The 19,778-nt window shown below is 38.6% G+C and overlaps 1 protein-coding gene across 1 annotated transcript in view; it reads left to right on the forward strand.

Annotated features, from left to right (window-relative positions):
- The first annotated feature begins 653 nt into the window (after nucleotides 1-653).
- prex2 (phosphatidylinositol-3,4,5-trisphosphate-dependent Rac exchange factor 2) overlaps nucleotides 654-19,778 on the forward strand; it is a 182,454-nt gene continuing 163,329 nt past the window's right edge. Inside the window, exon 1 of the mRNA XM_051687368.1 lies at nucleotides 654-994. Coding sequence (XP_051543328.1) covers nucleotides 857-994 — 138 coding nt within the window. The 5' untranslated portion in view covers nucleotides 654-856. The remainder of the gene's footprint in view (nucleotides 995-19,778) is intronic.

The raw sequence follows: 19,778 nt of genomic DNA on the forward strand, positions 1-19,778 counted from the left end.
GAGGCACGTCATTCTGTTTGACACTTTGATGGCATATGACGGAAAATAATTGAACGGCTGAATAATTTATTAATATCTTTTTCTTTCTTTAGCCTACTTTTACTAGCTTTTATGTCCAAGAGAACTAATTTAAGGGAACGCAACAGACAAGGCTGAAATAACAAACCCCCCCAATCATAGACTATAGGATGACATGTGTGATTAATTATTGTAGATGTTCCTATAGTTTTAATAAATTAAACACAGAAACAAGAGATCATTTAAATTACTCACACACATATTTATTATTATAGTCAGGATAACATACATACCAAAGTAGTTTAAATGAATTTGTTTTATTTTTTATGATGATTTAAAATAATAATAATAATAATAATTAAACATTGTAAGCTATTACATAATTACACTTCATTACATAACTCATCTCACTCAGTTTTTTAAAGTAATGTAACTAATACTGGAGTCTGGGAAAGTCTTGCATTGTAATTACCCCCAATGTCATCATCATTTCCCCACTGTGCTGGAACGAATTCCCAGCCATTTATTTCCTGTCCTTTTCATGCTAGAGGGAGGCTGGATTTAGGATGAAGGTCTTGGGAGTCACATGGACCAAAGTTTTTGATTGACGTTCAAAAGCCATTACTACACTTTTCTCAGACGTACAGAGTAGTGTTGAACTTTGATGCTGACTTTAAATCCCATTAGCTGAGTTTTCGTTTGTCTGTGAATTCAATTCATTAGTTCTGGTGAATTTTGCCCAATGCTTTTCATCATGTTTCAAACCTCCGGACAGCATCACTTCATTTAAACCGTTCCTTTTGCAACTTCATAAGACTTTTTAAAGAAGACAATCAACATGACTGAGGAGAGCAAAGCTGAACACAGAGCAGAAAGCGGGAAAGATTTGGAGAAACAGCTTCGTTTACGTGTTTGCGTTTTGAACGAACTTTTAAAGACCGAACGGGATTATGTTGGGACGCTGGAGTTTCTTTCGGTAAGTGCGCCGTGGGTAACTATTTTACTTCATATTTTGAAATCCATAATAGGCTACTTGTAGTTCTGGTTAAAATGGATAACTCCCCATCTACACTGTTTCAACGTGACAATTAGCGCTCAGTTTTAATCAAGGAAGGTTTCTACACCGCAAGCGCGCGCATCATTTTGGCTGTCTAATCGCAGCGCCGAAAACATTCCCGTTTCACTATGCAAACTTCGGGGCCATTAACACGCAACGCGTTTTTTCTTCCGTCTTCGCTGTTTTTCAATTATATTTTAAAATAAACATGCGCTTGGTGGACGTCTTTGCGCCGCGTCTCACGCAGAAGTGCCGCGTTTTTTAGACGCAGTGTCGATTTATTTAGTCTGAACGACCCTCTACAGTAGACAGCTTCATTTATTATAATGGGAGAGCTGAAGCTTTGTCGCGTCTGTGGAGGTGGGCTATATAGAACGACTGAACGCGTCTATTTATTATGCAGGGAGTGAAAAAGCAGCAGCAGATGTCTGGTGGTGAACCTCAAAACCCAGACTGTGACACCCCTGTCAATCCAGCTGATCGCTTTGGTTTGTTGCTCTATCTATTAAGGAAAAGTAAAGATTCACTTGTCTCAATTTTACATGTGAATCTTTATTTTTCTTTCTTTTTCTTCTTCTGTTTAGGCAGTGTTTGGATTGTGCCTCACACTTGTCCACCTCCTTTTGATTTAGAAGAAATATGCAAAATCTGAAGCTCTTGAAAATCACCAGTGTACACTGAAAACCCTAATAAATTGGATTATTAGAAACTTGTTCCCTCAATTCCATTGAGTAATGGGGTCTCCCCAAACTTGACTATTTAAGTTCAATTAACATAACTATTTAAGTTGAGTCAACTACATGCAAGTAGACTTAACTCAGATTTGAATTTAAATATTGTTGTTTCTACTGTTGTACATTTTAATTGAATTGATTCAATTTTAGCTCAAACAACAGCACAGCTCAAATAAAGATGATAACTGATTCTAGGTCAGTTATTAAATAATAATTTACAGAAATGCATATATGCACTTCAGCTGCACATGCACAAAGGGAACTGAGATAGTGTGACCAGGGTCCAGCTTGACCAAAGAGACACAGATCACCCTAATGGTGACATTACACCAAACAACTATTTGCAACAAAGCATAAATAATACAACAAAAGAGCTAAAACATCTATGAATTCTTAATAACAATTATTTAAATTCCGCAATCTGTTCCCTCTGACCAAGGAAACATTATTCAAGCAACAAGGGATTGTGGGTATTCCCCGTAGCCTCAATTTTGTACTCAGTAGTTTGAGTTATTAACACTTCAAATCTTAAGTCTATGTATTTTTAAGAAAAATAAGTTCAGTGAACTTAAATATTTGCGTTATGAGTCCGAAACTTGACATTTCAAGTAATACTTAATTAAGACAACTTGATTTTCAGTAATGACAACTTTAGGGTTTACAGTGTAATTAAATTACCATATTACTTGGAAAACTGCAAGCACATGAAATAAAGTATTTTAAATAGTCCAAGGTATGCTCATCAGCACTAAGTGTAGTTCGAACATTTCTGCAAGTCATACAACAAATTGCTGAAGACAGGTTGATTTCTTTGGTGAATTACTTAAAAAAATATATATTTAGATAGTTATTAGTTATCATTAATAGTTTGGCTATTTAGATCATTTGTAGCCTGTTTATGAATATGACATTTCTATATGTAACATTTTGTTGATTTACATATAGATGGGATCATTTCAGCTTTATATAAATAAGACATTTTTGTTGTACAGAGTTAAATCTCAAACAGGAACAATCTTCGACATGCAACATGTTATCATTTTGTGTATAATTATCATTTTCATAATGGATGTCTTAACCAGTGATGCATCTGTCCATGATTTGCTGCAGTAAGGCTCAGTTAGCAAGTTTGTAGGTAAATGCCTTTAACTGAGTCTGAGCCAGAACTTAGAGAGCGCAGGTGGATTCAGAATAAAAAGCTCATTCACTGGCACATCAACTAATGTAATTTCTGCCTGGACTGGTGGATTAAAGGATGTAAAGACAGGAAGGAAATTAAGTGGTTTAAAATAATGCAGCCATGCATTTCAGACACAAAGAAAATATTCTGCAGTTAAGGAAACTAGTGGCCAGTTATGCACATATACTTTGATGTTAATTCATCTAAAATTGAGCAGAAGTTAAAGTATGAATTGGTACACAATGGTATTCTTTCAGAGTTACCACTCTGAAATGAATGATCGTATTTTGCGGTATATTAGAGCCTCAATGAACCACCAGATGGTATGGTCATGATTGACATCCCTGTGTTTCAAGACCCATGTTCCCACCCATAATGTACACTACCATTCAAAAGTTTAGGGTCACTTACTCATTCTTTCTTTCTTTTTTTTTTTTTTCTTCACATTTTAGAATAATAGTAAAGTCATCACAACTATGGGATAATAGAAGTGGAAATATGGGAATTATATTGTGACTAAAAAAAAAAATCCAAAATAAATCAAAACTGTGTTATATTTTAGCATCTCCAAAGTGGCCACAGTTTGCCAAGATTTTGCAGAAATGTACTCTTGGCATTTTCTCAACCAACTTCTTGAGGTATCACCCTGGGATGCTTTTTAAACAGTATTGAAGGAGTTTCCATCTATATGCTGGGCACTTATTGGCTGCTTTTCGTAATTATTCGGTCCAAGTCATCAATTTCAGAAACTTTTTTTTTTAATGTTTTTATAAAATTTTAGTTTTGTAATAAAATAAATATGTTGGCACAATTATATTTTTGTCTACAAAACTAATTTCAAACATTTAAGCATATGCCTTCAGATCAAAAGATTTTTAAGATCATGAGAAACATTTCAGGCAAGTGACCCCAAACTTTTGAACGGTAGTGTACATTCACATGCTAGTATTCCACACTTGTAGACTGTCACAGGTGGTTCCCATGTTGGCGCAGGATTTCACTTTCAGTCGGACAAAATGAAATACGACTTAAACACGATTTTGTTTCATTAAATAAAAAAAAAGAAGAAGAAGAATTTTCAGTTATTGTTTGTCATTTGGAAATGTTGAATTAAAAGATGTTCTAAAATCCTCTGCCATGGTATAATTGGCTGATTTGTAACTCTTTTGCAACCTCATCACTTTAACTGAGTGCTGGTGTACTTCATTTAAATTATTCTCAATAGGTTTGCAGTTCCACCCAACACATTTCAAAGTGCTTTACTGCCCCCTCTAAACTGCATTATACATTCTGAAAGAGTTGAAAAAGTGCTTCTTTTGAGATGAAAGCTTAGTGTTGTACCCCCTGAGTGTGTTTCGGAGGCCAAGTCACTGGGAAATCTCACGCACAGTTCTCTCAAGGATCAAAGGCTCCATGGGTGCCACTGTAGGTCTATGACTGATCGCTTTCAAATGATCATTTTCCGTAGTAATGCCCAAAGAGAATTCCTTAATGTCCAGAGATAACCAATAATTTAGGCTGTGGGCTAAACTAAGGAAGCCTAAAATGAAGTGAACCTAGACGATAACAACAGTCCACGGTTGAGGACAATGGTTGTTGGGAGGTGGTATTTCATTGCCTGGAAGTCCCAGAGGATCGGTGCCATGCTGAACAGAGGGCATTTTGTGTTTGTGAGAATTAGATGAAGGGGGTCCATTCCAGACAATATGGCTCCCCGGTGGAACTGGTCTGGAGGTATTGCCAGGAGGGGGACTGTGACGTTAGAGCCTGGGCTCTGTGCCCTCTGTTGTAAACAACATTTCCTGGTGGAGGAATTCCAGAGAGCTTAAAAAAAAGGAAACAATGGTGGATAAGTTGCTTTTTTTGAATCCAGACAAGGGTTAGCTAGTTCCGATCAATTTACTGTACCTTCACAGCTAGTTTGTTCTTTGAGAAAATTTGTTCTTGAAACTTGTTCTTTGCACATAGGCCTATTTTATGTAAAATACCAGGCGTGCTAACTGGCAGTTACTTGGCATGCCCCACAATTGTCTGGCTATCAGATGAGCCAACACCAGTGTTTGGCAATTCTCAGAGGAAGTCTTTTCTGAGATATCCCTAGAATGACTTATGTAACAACTTAATATAGATCTGAGAGTGGGAGGTTTCAGATAATGATAGCTAAAGGCTAAGAAAATAACAGACCCCCTTAGTTCGCTAAATTAAATTGATTTAAACCTGCTCATTTGTACACACTTCTTTTTACATCCTGATCTCATGAAAATTATGTGATTGTGGTAACATTTTTGCCAAGAGACATTTTGCCATGTATTACGGCAGTTCTGAGGTGAAATGTCCACTGTTTAAATGTCCACTGGCACTACAAGTTTTCTCCCAAACAGGGTTTTTAAGGTTAAAGCTCTATCAAGTTTTAAATCAACAAAACCTTCCTCCCTTCCCTAAACCTTAAACCTAAACCTAACTGATAGTGTCATAAAAAGCAAATGTGAGATGAAAGAAGCAATTGCTGAAGCAACCATGTCATTTTGTTGTGCTTCTATGAGAATTTTGGCTCACATGTCGATTTGTGTGCTTTTCAGGACTCGTACCTTGGTCCTTTGCATCACAAGTGCAACACTCTATCAGTTAAGCTACTGCACAGTTTTGACCATGCTTGAACAAGCTTATTAATGTAGTTGGTAATGTAATGCAAACGTTAAAATATATCACCTTTCATTTTAAGTCATGCACTATGGTTAAAGTGTTTTGATGCCATAAGATAACATTGTGTGGGGAAAAGGGCAAAAAGTGTTTATGAATTTTTAATCTGCCCTGGGGCCTGTTGCATAAAACTGTTTTAGACTAGTCTTACCAGTTAGCTGTCTAAAATTTTGGTCTTAACTTTTTCAGTCAGTTGCATAAAAACTTAGGGTACATTTACACGACAACGATGTACTAAAAACTGAAAAGTTTTTCCTTTGCGTTTTTGAAAAGTTTCACGTACAGACGACAACGTTGTCAAAATGATCCCCGTTCAAACAGATCCGCGAAAACGACTAAAACGCTGTATTATGCATGCCAGGCCAGTAGTTGGCGATGTCACTTTGTAAAGAAACACTACGCGCCTGCACACATAAGCATTCTTCCACAGAGCGGTGAATACAAACAATGAAGATGGCGATCGCTGGTCATAGTAGTGATGCAGTAAATCTACACTTTGCTGGAGAAGCGTCAATAAACTCAATATCTTGAGCAGCACAAACACAGTCCTGTATTCCGCCACTGTTGTTTTGAAGTCACTCACGCACATGCCTATAGACTGAACTCTCAAGATTATTCAATAAACTCTGCTCATATTTACCATCACTTCGTCTCCTGCCTTCTTCTGTATTCACCCTGCTGACTCTTGGGCTGGTAGGAGAGTAAGTTAACATAACAAGCTGTTGATGTTGACTGGTTTTGGATATCTGACGGAGAGAAAGGTCTTGTGTACACTGGGTCTAACATGCATTTTCACTGCCTCATGTTTTCATATTCTAAGCATATCTTTGAATACTGTACATGGCAACACATCTCTGTCTATAGGCTATATACATAAGTGGTGGGTGAATGAATTGCAGGGTAAAGGTACATCAAATAAAATTAAGTAAATCAATAAATAGCATTTAAAATACAAATACATTTTTCCCATCTGAATCCATACATTAATTTCAAGATTTTCAAATTGCAGGTTCTGCCTAATGTACAATGTTCACACTGCATACAAAACACTCCAAATGAATAAATTGTTGATTATTGTTATTTGCACAGACACCAGTATTCATATTGATAATTATATATCTCAAATTGATGCCCATCAATCCATAATTTTTTATATAACACGTAATACGCGTGCACATGATGTCATTGTTTTCACAAATTTGCGTTTTTTATGTTTACACGGAGACGATAAGAGCTTCGTTTTCAAAAACTTGCACTTTGAAACCCGTTTTTAAAAGTTTGCGTTTTCAGGCCCCAAAACGCTGTTGTCGTGTAAACAAATAGCCAAAACGCATAAAAAGTTTTCCGTTTTTAGTTGAAAAGGTTGTCGTGTAAATGGCCCCTTAGATCGGTCTAATTTAAGTGTGTGTTCACACTTGTAGTTCGGTTCTCTTGGTTCTCTTGGTCTGGACCAAAAAAGAAAATGATACATTTAGTCCTGGTTCGCTTAGTGTTCACACTGGCATTTTTAACACCGAACCTACAGATACAAAACAAAAGGCATAAGGATAAGGTCACAAACTGATTGGACAGCTTTTATGACATATATTTTGCAATGGAACTTGCGAATATCCAAAACAACGCTGGCTGCTGGGCTAAATGTGCTCGTTGGACCCACTTTACCTTAACCTATTAAATGAACATTTTGAACACTTGTTAATGTTAATAATGTTAATAAGGAACTTTACCTCCTCATTGCTCCATGTTTGTCCTCTGCTCATTTTGTTTTGCGTACACCATTCTTACCGCTCTATTTTATAAAATCACATGATTTTTAGGGTCACATCTTGTGACATCACATCCTGTTATTGGTCCATTTAGACGTCTTTGGTCCATGCTTCATATATCAGTCGAACCGCACCAGAGTTCGTTTGGAAGCGGACCGAGACCCACTATTCAGAGGGTCTCAGTCTGCTTGTTTGGTGCACACCAAGGTTCGGATGGCAGCGTTCACACTTGTTCAAATGAACCGCACTAACAGAGCAATTGCACCAGATTTCGTTTTAATCGAACCAAACCTGCCAAGTGTGAACACACCCTAAGACAAAAATGTAAGACTGCAGACCCATAGGCTAACTTTCGTTTACATTCCATGTTGCCATGGAAAGCAACTGTCAGCTGAGCTTGTGGGGGCTTCAGTTGAGGGATAGAAGGGGCTTGAGTTGAGACTTTGAAGAAGATTTGACTTCTACGATTGTAACAAAACTTAAAATCACTACATTTGTTCATTACAATCGATTTTGAAGCATTGCATTCTTCTAATAAGCAAATATTTTCCAGCAATGAAAACTGAATTGAGAGCCCACTGTCGGCTATTTTATTTAAGCTGTTCAGTGTCTTACTTTTCCCACAATGCAATGGCAATTAGACTGTCTTACTAAAGACAACTGTGAGCTTGTTTTATGCAACAGGCTTTCTATGGCTTCTTTAGCTAGTCAGACTAATTGTTAGACAAATTCTTAAGTTAATGGCTATGTTTATGCAACCGGCCCCAGGGGATTGTTTTGAAAGGGAATAAACATCCTTGTTTTAGCTCAAGTGTTCATTTCACCAGGAAACAAGCAATGCATACAATGAGCCATGTAAAAATAATTTAGCAAAAATGTAGGTATAGTAACGTGATTCTATGGAACCAAGGTTGGAAAATAACATTCACCATTATTTCACTAAATGAAATTGAGTTTCTCTTTTGAGAGTCTGCTCATTTGTATGCATATCTTGAATTTTTGATAAAGGTCACTTAAGCAAGCTTGCTGCATTGATACAACAAACTAGAACTATAACTGACCAGCAAACTGCATGCATAAGTTCTTGAAGAAGGAAACAGACAGGAGAGAGCTGGGGAAAAGCTTTCATGTCTTACTTTAGCAGTAAAACAGAGCCAAGTCACTGCATAATGTGTTCTCTGGAGTATCAGCTGTGGATTAAGTGGTCCCTCAGCAGAGTTTTCCTTTCACTATACCCTGTTGGGTTAGGAGAAATTGACCACCAAATATAAATATTTTTAAGCCTTAATAATAAAACTTAAAAAGGGATTTTTGCACCACAAACTGCATTTTCATGTGTTTTTCTTTTGGGGTAAACACAAGTTATAAATGTCTTTCTTGGTCAACAGAGAAATTTGTTTGAAGATGTCGTGGTGCATTTTTCTAAATAAGAATCAACATTGTCGGATTCCCACTGTTTGACTCATTGAACACAAATTAAGCCAATTGCTTTGGATAGGTTGGTGTAAGAAACAAATCGATAATTAAAACGTTTTAAACTTTAAACTGTTGCTTCCACCCAGTGCTGTATTGCTGTTTGAAATGAACTAACTTTCTTACACCAACCTATCGATTTGCTTCAAAAGACTTTAATTGTTTGACTGGGGTCATGTGGATTATTTTCATACTGGCTAAATATGCCTTTTGGACCATCAAATAGCCAGCAGCCTGATGGCACACGTTTAATTACATTATAAGGACCTACAGAGCTTCATCATTTTTCTAAAAATCTTAATTTGTGTTCTGCTGAAGAAAGACAGTCATACACATCTCGAATGGCATCAGGGTAAGTGAATAATGAGAGAATTGTAATTTTTGGGTGAAAAATTCCTTTAATGCAAAGTGTAAATGGGGCAACAGAGACTTGGAGGTGGGCTCCTTTGACTTGAGCCAGGAAGTAACTACCCAGAAATCATCCAGAAAATTCTAGCAACTTCATAAAAATGTGCTAAAAACCAATTCATTTGTAAGCTTGGACAAATTGTCTGGATTCTGGAATATGAAGTCTAGTTTGATTTCAAGCTTTCCATAGCATGCGTCCATAGTATATACTCAACTGCTCTGATAGAATACAGAATTTCTCAATATTCCTTTGTTATGAGTCCCTTACTGTTTATTTACAGTTAGACTGAGGCATATTGATTTGTTGGTATCACATGACCCATACTGAAACCGAAGGGGAGGATCACATCCTTTCCCAGACAGGCAGTGAACCCTGCAACCCCCTCTGTTAGGGTCACCATTCTCCATTCTCAACCTTTTCCTCTTGGTATCCTGGTTTATCCATCTGTTGCACTGGAAACTGTTGGGCTCCCTTTCAGCCATTTGTCACTGCTACAAACTGATTGTGTTTAGCAAAGCAAACAAGCAGCACAAGAATTTATTTAAACATCTAGAGAGCTTTCTTAGGCATTCTGGATTGGACTCTATTTAAGGGATAGTTCACCTAAAATGAAAATTCTTTCAACATTTATTCACCCTCATGTTGTTCCAAACCCGCATGACCTTTTTCCCTCTTTTGTAGAATTGGACATAGGCAGAATGTTGTAAGCCTCTGTCACATTCACTTTGACTCTTTTTGCTCTTTTCAGGGTTGGAAAATAATAATGGTGATAGAATTTCCATTTTTGGGTGAACCATCCCTTTAAAATAAAAAAGATGGCATTCCTCACTGATACCAGGGTTATGGGTTCATGTTGGGTCTAGGCCATGATGAACTGGAAGTATGATAAGAGAATAATTGGAGTGCGGACAGGACATGGTTGACTTTGCCACCAGACTAACATTTCTCCTTTGTCAGCCAATCAGAAGCCAGCATTACTTTCTTTCTCACATTAGCACGCTCTCTCCCGTGGTCTCCTGCTCAGTCTTTACAGCCTTCACCTCCTGCATATGTTCCATCCATTATGTCCCAATACATTGTTTACAAGAAATTTTTTCCCCTTGCTACATGGTGGGTCATTAAGATTCCAATCTTTCTAATGAGTTTGGGTTTCTTTTTCCTCTGTAAAGTCAGATGAGTTCTCATGAAGCAGCAGACAGACATTATAACTAGCAAAGGCCTCCCTTTATCTTATACTTTCTAAGCAATAAGCTGAACTAGCTCCCCAAGGCTCAGGGCAGGCCGCCTCATTCCACATGCACAGCAAAATGTGTCAGCCATTTTTCTACCCCTGTGACAGTCCAATTTATGCAAGAGAACAGAAGCTTTTTGTGCCCCAGGGAATTCAGAGGTAAGGTTCCGCATTCAATCTGAATGTACATGACTGTGCCTAAGGGGCCATTTACACAAACGTGTATTTGTGTATGCACTGTTTTTTAATTGTGTTTCTATGTAAACATGCGCTAAATGGAAAGTCTTTGACCGTTGCACCACGTCTCACTGTTTTTTTCAGCATCTTGCACAGTAGTGTCACATTTTTTAGACATCCTGTCAAGTTTAATGTAAACATTAAGTATAAACAAGTATGTAAATTTAACAGTAGCCAGCTAGTACGTGATAGCAGTGGAGTGTATAAATGTCACTCGCCTGGCCTTAAGAGATGCACTAGCAACTGAGGCTAAGGGCCATGGCTGTTCTTGCCTCCTTACTATCACGTCCGGCTCCCATGCTGTGGATCGGCCGTTCAAATTGGAGTGGGTTGAGTAGGACTGGTGACACTGGTGCCGTGACCTGGATGGGGGTGAAGTTTAGGGGGGTGAGTGTAACAGTAGCCAGCTGGTACGTGATAGCTGTGCAGTGTGTAAACCTCACTCTCCTGGCCTTAAGAGACATACTAGAGACAGAAGCTAGGGGCCATGGGTTTAGCCTCCTTGCTAGCGCATCCAACTTCCATGCCGGGGATCGCCGTTTGAATCCCGCTCGGGCTGTTTCAAGTAGGACCGGTGAAATAAACATGCTCAAGATGGACGTCTTTGACCATTGCGGTGCATTTTTCTGTTTTTTTCAGTGTCCTGAAGTGTAATTTTTTTTGCCAGTTTGTCAAGTTAAAAGTAAACGTTACAATATAAACAGCTATGTAAACATGCGCTAGATGGACATCTTTGACCATTGCGGCACATCTCACTTTTTTAAATTCAGCATCTTGCACAGTAGTGTCGCATTTTTTAGACATCCTGTTAAGTTAAATGTAAACATTAAAGATAAACATGTAAGTAAACATGCGCTAGATGGACGTCTTTGACCATTCTGCTGCATCTTGCTGTTTTTTCAGCATCTTGTGCAGTAGCGTCACATTTTTAATATGGTGTGTCAAGTTAAATGTAAACGTGAACTATAAACATCTATGCAAACATGTGCAAGATGGACTTATTTCACCGTTGCGCCACACTGCTTTTTCATAATCTTGCACAGGAGTGACACATTTTTAGACTTTGTGTCAAGTTAAATGTAAACATTAAAAATAATAATCTAATTAAGCATGTGCTAGGTGGACATCTTTGACCATTTTGACTCGCTGTTCTTTCAGCGTCTCGTGCAGGAATACTGTGTTTTTTTTATGCCGTTGTTAAGTTAAAAAAATTACATTGTGCCCTGAGACACCTGCATTCTGTTCTATTCGTTGAACTGCGTCTGGACACCTCTGATTGGCTCCGAAGGTCAGTGTTGTCGTTGGTGGGGAGGAATCTGGACCTTCCTGCTGTTGAAGTCTTGCAGTTGTTTGTTTGTTCAAGGCAGTGTGATGAAGCGAGAAGTATCTAATCACCTGTGAAAGCTTTCCATCATTCTGCTGTAATTAAATCCCACACTAGTTAAAAAGTCTGGAGTGATTTAGTTTATGGCCCTTTGGGATTTTCTGTCATCATCCAGAAATGTGTTTTGTGCTGTCATTTTGCTTCTGGGGAGCAGTTGATTTAGTGGTTAAACTACAGAACTGTCAGCTTTCTTGGGACAACCCTTGACATAGTAAAATGAATACATGCACATACATGTTTCACAATGACCACCTCTTGTGTGTTTTGAAAATTGTTTTACAGTTGAAGTGATCTGTGTCAGATTGCATTGCTGTGCAGTCTGGTGTGTCATGTTTGTGAGTGCACACAGGGCTACGAGTGGCTCAGGCCGGTGAGTTCCTTCAGCTTTTGTGTCAGTGTGAGCAGGATTTCCTTCCTTCCTGCCCTTCCCCTCCTTTTACATTGTGCTCTGTTTCCTCTGCACATAAAGCTGGCTGCAGTTTAACACGGGCTGCTCCACACAACTAGATTCAACGGCAGGGCATTTGTCTAAGATCAGCTTCTGAAAGACAATATCTGAATTAGAAACAATTTGACAGAGCCGTTGCATTTTTTTTAATTTTTTTTTTGGTAGTGAATGTGTTGCAAGACTCGTAGTTACCCTTTTTTAAGGGTAAAATAATAATCGTTTTTAAAATGGGTGTTTAGTCTGGCTGATGAATAGGGTACCTTAGCTTTTGTGCCAGCTGGCCTTTCAAAGGGGTGTACATGTGGCAAGTGTCAGCATCCATTGGGCATCCATGGCCAGTTGCAAGCATCCATACCTGGTGAAGCTGCTAAATGACAGGTTTGAATGAGCGATGAGATCTGATCTAGCCAGAGGTGGTGGGCCAAAAGAGTTATTTGCTTCGTTGACGTTGGCATATTACAAGTGTACATGAGTAACGCCCCCAGAAATGTTATTTAATGCAAGGCATGTATTTTCCCTGTTTCTCTGAGTCAGTGCTGGGAGCTTGTCCATTTTATTAGTCAGAAGCCTTAATTTGTCTATGATGACAAAGCAGGTAAGTCCTTTCGAAGCTGGATGCCAACTTCACTGTCATCAGTCCAGAGACTGTTTAGCAGAGACAGGCCACTTCTATTAAAATGAATGGGAGAAATTGGAACGCCCAACCAAGGAGCTCGCGCCTTATAGGTAAAAGAGCCAATCAACTTTTAGATACAGACATTGCCTGTCAATCATCTCGAGAACATGCATGCGCATTAGCTATACAAGCCAGGAAATTGTGTTTTTTAGCATTATAAGAGGTATAGAAGCACAATTTATGATACCAGTTTTATCAGATTTTATTGCTGATTTAAAATATGCTGTTTGATCGTAATCTTGACCAACTGTTTTTGAGATTTCAGTGTTCTCCCATTCATGTAGATGGGAGCTGCACTGTCATGACTGGAAATAGCCTCCCAGGAGCGTTCCAAAGATGGCCGACAGTCAGTGTTGGGAAGGTTACTTTGGAAATGTAATAGGTTACAGATTACAAGTTACCCTATTTAAAATGTAATAAGTAGTGTAACTATTTCAGTTACTTTATTAAAGTAATGTAACTGATTACATTTGATTACTTTTTGATTACTTTTCTAAATTTTTAACGAATATTTTCAACTGTTAATCATTTTCAAACATTTAAACCAGGCAGGGTTAACCTTACAGTAGTACTCAACACTGATTACTGTCAGACTTTCAAAATCCTTCATTACTTGAATTAAGATTATAATAATTTAATTTTAAAGCACAGCCACCACAAAATCAGACTTTAGCTCCTCTTTTTACTTTGAGATCATTCTGAGGTTAAATACAGATTTAAAATCAAAAGACACTCAAAATTAAAATGGGTTAGTGGTAAAGTTGCTTTGGCCAGGGGAGTCTGTTGGTGCCCTGAATTTCACAACTCAGTGACCTCGTGAGTCATTAATGTAGGTTATGCTACAATGCTGAAATGACTGTAATATTAGATCTGACATGGTTACCAACCTTATTCAAGGAGGAAAAACGTTAGCTATATATTTTTTGTCAAAGGGTTCATAAATAGAAGTGTGGCTGGTAAAGACATCTTTAGCTAGCTAGCAGACTAGCTAATTTGTTATGAATGGAGATTAACATCATTAAATAAACTACTGGACATGCACCAAGCAATACAGAGCTAAAATACATCTTGAATACACATTAGTAGCATGGTGTGGCAGGTGGGAGTAGGCAATGCCTTTCCTACTTTAATTAATGACTGCTTACAGTTACATACTGTACCTGCAGATGCTTCCTCAGGTTCGACATCGAAACCTTCTATGTCGATAGCATTTTAATAGTTGGCAAACATATTTTGCACAGAACTGTTATATTTGTGCCCGTTTCTGATTTCTGGATGAAATGATTTTTAAATTTCCAGCACTGGAACGCATTTTTATCACTCGCCATGGTGGCAACTCTCAGACAGGTTGTAGCCTAAACTTTCAGCGGCAATGTGGATTGATGTAATTGGCAGACGTGGTGCGCTGCAAATTCAAACAAGAGAACCAATCAAAAGCATCAGAATAGCATTGCTTTACTAAACGGCCTTTAAATGGCAGGAGGCATCGTGCACATCAAAAACAGGCAACGCAACAAATTAATATTATTCAACATATTCTAGCTTTTTACAGAAAATATTCAGATGTAACCCCCTTTGTAATCGTTAACATTTTCATAAGTAACTGTAATTGAATTACACATTTTTTTCTCAGTAACTGTAACAGATTACAGTTACGTTTATTTTGTAATTAAATTACGTAATGCCATTACATGTAACTAGTTACTCCCCAACACTGCCGACAGTGGACTGACTTGCTAGAAAGACTTTGCAACAATCCCTTCTTCTGCTTGTGTGTGAACAAAGGCACGTTCATGTCCAGCAGCTGTTGCTTTGTTTAGCATAATGCAAATCCTGCCCCATTTGCGGTCAATTATTGGTAGAAATATTCCAAATGCCAGAAAAATTTAACTGCTGTTAGCCACAGTGGTTAAATATTGGAAAGTGATGAAAAAAACAGTGAAAAAAGCTGTTTTTGCCTTTGCTTTTCACTCATGCAAAACATGCACAGGAGAGCTATGGTGGAAGATTTTCACAGTAAAATTATTTTAAAATATTTATTTTAGAAAATATTTGTATTTAATTAATGTTTTGGCTGTTCTTCACCAAAACCTATTGTATGCCTTCAAAAGAATTGGAATAGGGACATAGACCTATTCCATACATACTGTAGTCCATAGTGTGTCACTATCAACTGCCATTGTATTGAAACTAGTAAATGATGACTACATTTCAATTTTAGGGTGAACTATTCTATTAGTCGTTAAACATAAAGCAGCAAACCGGTGTAAATGTTGGAAACAAAAAGAAACGAAATGCACTGGAGCTGTCATTGCAAGCAATTAATCATGGCAGTGCCCGAAATATCAGTAGATATTGAGAGACACAGAAACATTTTGGTTTTGTCTGAGAACTTTTGGAATCTGTGAAGAGGCAGACTTTCTTACTTTTTATAAATGTCAAAAAGCATGCCTTATTCTGAGACCTAATACTTTGAAACCTTTTCCTGCTTGAGAATATTGTCAATTCCTAGCTGGTTCTGGCTGCAGTGATTCTTTATCACTGATTTGTTATTCAAACCGCTCATAATCAAAGGTCTGAGCCTGGTGATAAATTGAGTGCTCACCATTTCAGCCTTCAGGTCAGCTGAAAGCTAGTGCCAGGGAGCAGGAAACAGCATGAACGGACTCACTCTGTGTTCATTGTACAGCTTTCAAAGTGAAGCCCCAATTATTATTCACTCACAGACTCTATGATTGCTTCCAAAGTCTTGATTCCCCTCAAACCTTTGCTGGCATGTTTTTTTGTGGCTCTACTGTGATCAGAGACAGACCACTGGAGCCATCTTCCCTGTCTCTTATATTCTGTTAACCAGTCTGGGCCTCCAGCAGAGTGACTGGCATGCTGAAGGGGTTAGTGAAGGCCACTATTCATTCACACACAAAGATGGCATTAATCCCAGAGCTCTTGGAGGGGGCACTTTTGGCCGGCCCTTTTCATTGACATTCAAGCTGTCTTTAGGGATTTCCAAAAGGAAAGACAAAGTTGTTTTCTCTTTTACCCTGCATCCAGTCTGAGCTTAAAGGATGCAAAATCACCAGTCAGGCCCAGGAAAATTGAATTCTAGTCAATGGCATAATCGTGTGTGCCAGGCATGCTGACTAAGCTTGAAACTTGCAGCATAAAATTCAGCTTAGTCACCAGATTGATGCATAAGAATAAACTTTGCACTGCATATGTGTTAACATTGAAGTAGCCATTATGAATATAATAATGGTAGATAAGATGAGAGAAATGAGAGAAAAGCAGCGCTTTTGAATGCTATTACTCTACATATTTTCTTGTCATTGAGACAGCAGCACAATTGGGAATGGGATTTGAGCTGACACGATCATGACCCTCAAGCCATGGTTCCTCATGTTTTTCTTTTTTTTTGTGATTAACATTTTTTATTGATTCACACATCAAACAAAGAAAAGCAAAACATATATACACAGAATCAACATTTAACCCCCACTACCACCCCTCCCCCTCCCAATACCCAACCCCCCCCAAAAATATATATATATAATAATCACACACATTAATAACTACACCTCTCTCTTCATTGCCCCACCCTGAGAGCCCTCCAAGAACACCAAATATTTGCCCCATTTCCCAACAAACAAATCCAAATTCCCCAGTCTTCTAGGTGACCCTTCTTCGAAAGCTGCCATCCTCCCCATCTTCGAGCACCACTCCTGAAATGGGGGCGCTCCAGCCAACCTCCATCCCATTAAAACAACTCATCTGGTAATCATAACATTGGTTAGGACCCAATTTATTATGTGTTTATTCCCTATATTGATGACCGTCCCATCGTCTAAAATACAGAGTCTGGGGCACAATGAAATTTGAGTGCCCAATACATCACACATAAACTCTGAACCTTCAACCAAAATTCTTGGATCTTAACACAGCACCAAAAAACATGGGTTGTGTCTCCATCTTCTGATTGGCATCACCAGCAGGTGGGTGTGTCTTTAAGTCCAAGCCTATACAATCTAGAGGGTGTCCAATAGAATCGATGTAAAATCTTGAATTGCATAAGGCAAACTCTTGCATCTCTAGAGGCAGACTTGATGTTTTTTTAGAATCCTAGCCCACACTCCCTCCTCCAATACCAAGTTTAAATCTTTCTCCCATAATCTCTTGACAGAAATTAAAGCTCCGTCCTGCAGACTTTGAATTAGCAGGGAGTAATACACTGATGCCTCATGACCTTTTCCAAAAGCAGTAATCACCACAGAGTATCTGCTGCTTTAGAGGGGTGTATGCTACTCCCAAAAATAGTACAGAGCAGGTGGCCCAGCTGTAAATACCTCAAGAACTGAGATCTGGGAATCCCAAAATGTTGAACCAAATTTTCAAAGGATCTCAACACTTCACTCACATATAGGTCACCGAGCATATTAACCTCCCTCACCATCCACTCTGTCCAACAGAAAGGTGACTCATTAATACATAACTTTGGGTTCAGCCATATGCTTGAGGCAACATTTAAATAAATGTCTGAATTAAACACTCTTGATACTTTTGTCCATACCGAGTGCAAATGCGAGATTACGGGGTGTAACTTAACTTCTCCGATTAGTTTGATAGAAAGGCTTTGCAATGGCAAAATAGGGGCAAGAACTTCCTATTCAATACAAAACCAGGGAGGGGCTCTCTCAGGTGGAACAACCAATGCGCCAAATGTCTGAGACCGAATGCATAATAATAAAATAAACTCTTGGGTAGGCCTAGCCCACCTTTGTCAATCGGCCTATGCAACTTACTGAAATGTAATCTGGGACGTTTACCATTCCAAATGAAGGACTTCGCTATGCTATCAAATTGCTTGAAATAAGAGAGGGGGACATCTACAGGGAGAGACTGTAGCAGGTAGTTGAGTTTTGGAATACAATTCATTTTAATAACATTAACCTTCCCAATCATAGATAAATGTAATGAAGCCCACCTGCCCACATCGCTCGAAAACATTTTTATTAAAGGGGCAAAATGAACTATAAATCACACAAATTTGCTGGGAATAAAATAACCAAATACTTAATGCCCTGTTTGGGCCACTGGAAGGCGCCCAGCTGAAAAGCCGTTACTGGGCAGTACGCTGTCAGAGCCAAAGCTTCGGATTTAGACCAATTAACTCTGTATCCCGAGAACTTAGAAAAGGAATGAATAATTCTGTGGAGGCAAGGCATAGATCTAGTAGGGTCGGAGATGAATAATACAATATAATCTGCGTAAAGCAAAAGTTTATGCGCCACACCTCCCGCCACCACCCCTGGAAAATCCTCCTCCTTTCTAATTGCGGCTGCTAATGGGTTCCAGGGCAAGACAGAACAATAATGAGGAAAGAGGGCAACCCTGCCGGCTGCCGCTATCCAGAGTACAATAATCTGAAATTAATCCATTCGTTTGTACCGCCGCTACCGGGTATCTATAAAGTAACTTAATCCAACCAATAAAAGTATTTCCGAACCTGTACATTTACAAAATCTTAAAAAGATAATCCCATTCTACCATATCAAACGCCTTTTCGGCATCAAGTGAGATGGCAGCAACCGGAATCTGATCATTCGCCACTGACCACATGATGTTGATGAAACGCCTAATGTTATCAGAAGAGCTACGGCCCCGAATAAACCCCACCTGATCTATATGTATAAGAGATGTCATAACTTTACTTAATCGGTTAGCCAAAATTTTTGACAATATTTTAACATCTAGCTGGATCATGGAAATTGGGGAGTAACTCTTACACTCGCTTGGATCTTTGTCCTTTTTAAGAATCAGACTGTTCCGGGCTTGCGTCATGGTTGGCAGAAGCTTTCCATTCTTTAATGATTCCATATAAACTTCTAGCAAAATTGGAGCCAGTTCTGTAGCATAAGATCTAAAAAAAAACTCAGCACTCAGCCCCGGAGTCTTGCCTGTAGACAAGGCCTTAATTACCTCGCCAAGCTCCTCCAAGGTTATCTCAGAATCAAGAGAATTTTTTTGCTCAGCCGTCAGTTTAGGAAGTTCTAATGGTTCTACAAAGTTTCTAATATCCTCATCAGTAGATGAAGATGTGGAACTATAGAGATCAAGATAGAATTCTTTAAAAGCAATATTAATATCAATGGCTGAGGTAAATATTTCAGCACCAGCAGATTTCACTGAGAGAAAGGAAGAAAAAGACTCTCTCTGTTTTATATATCTAGCCAGAAGTTTTCCTGCCTTGTCCCCCAACTCAAAGTATAACTGTCTTGCCCTGAATAGCCAAAACTCCACCTTCCGTGACAAAATAGTATTATATCTGTATTTCAATCGGATCAATTCTCTGAGGCCATCAGACAACATTCGGTGCTTCAGCTCTGCCTCGGCACTTTTAATATTCCCTTCCAACTCCACGAGTTCTCATGTTTTAGATTTTTGGTGAATGAGGCATACTGTATGATCCAG

The sequence above is a fragment of the Myxocyprinus asiaticus genome, chromosome 44, assembly GCF_019703515.2.
Source record: "Myxocyprinus asiaticus isolate MX2 ecotype Aquarium Trade chromosome 44, UBuf_Myxa_2, whole genome shotgun sequence".
NCBI lineage: Eukaryota > Metazoa > Chordata > Actinopteri > Cypriniformes > Catostomidae > Myxocyprinus > Myxocyprinus asiaticus.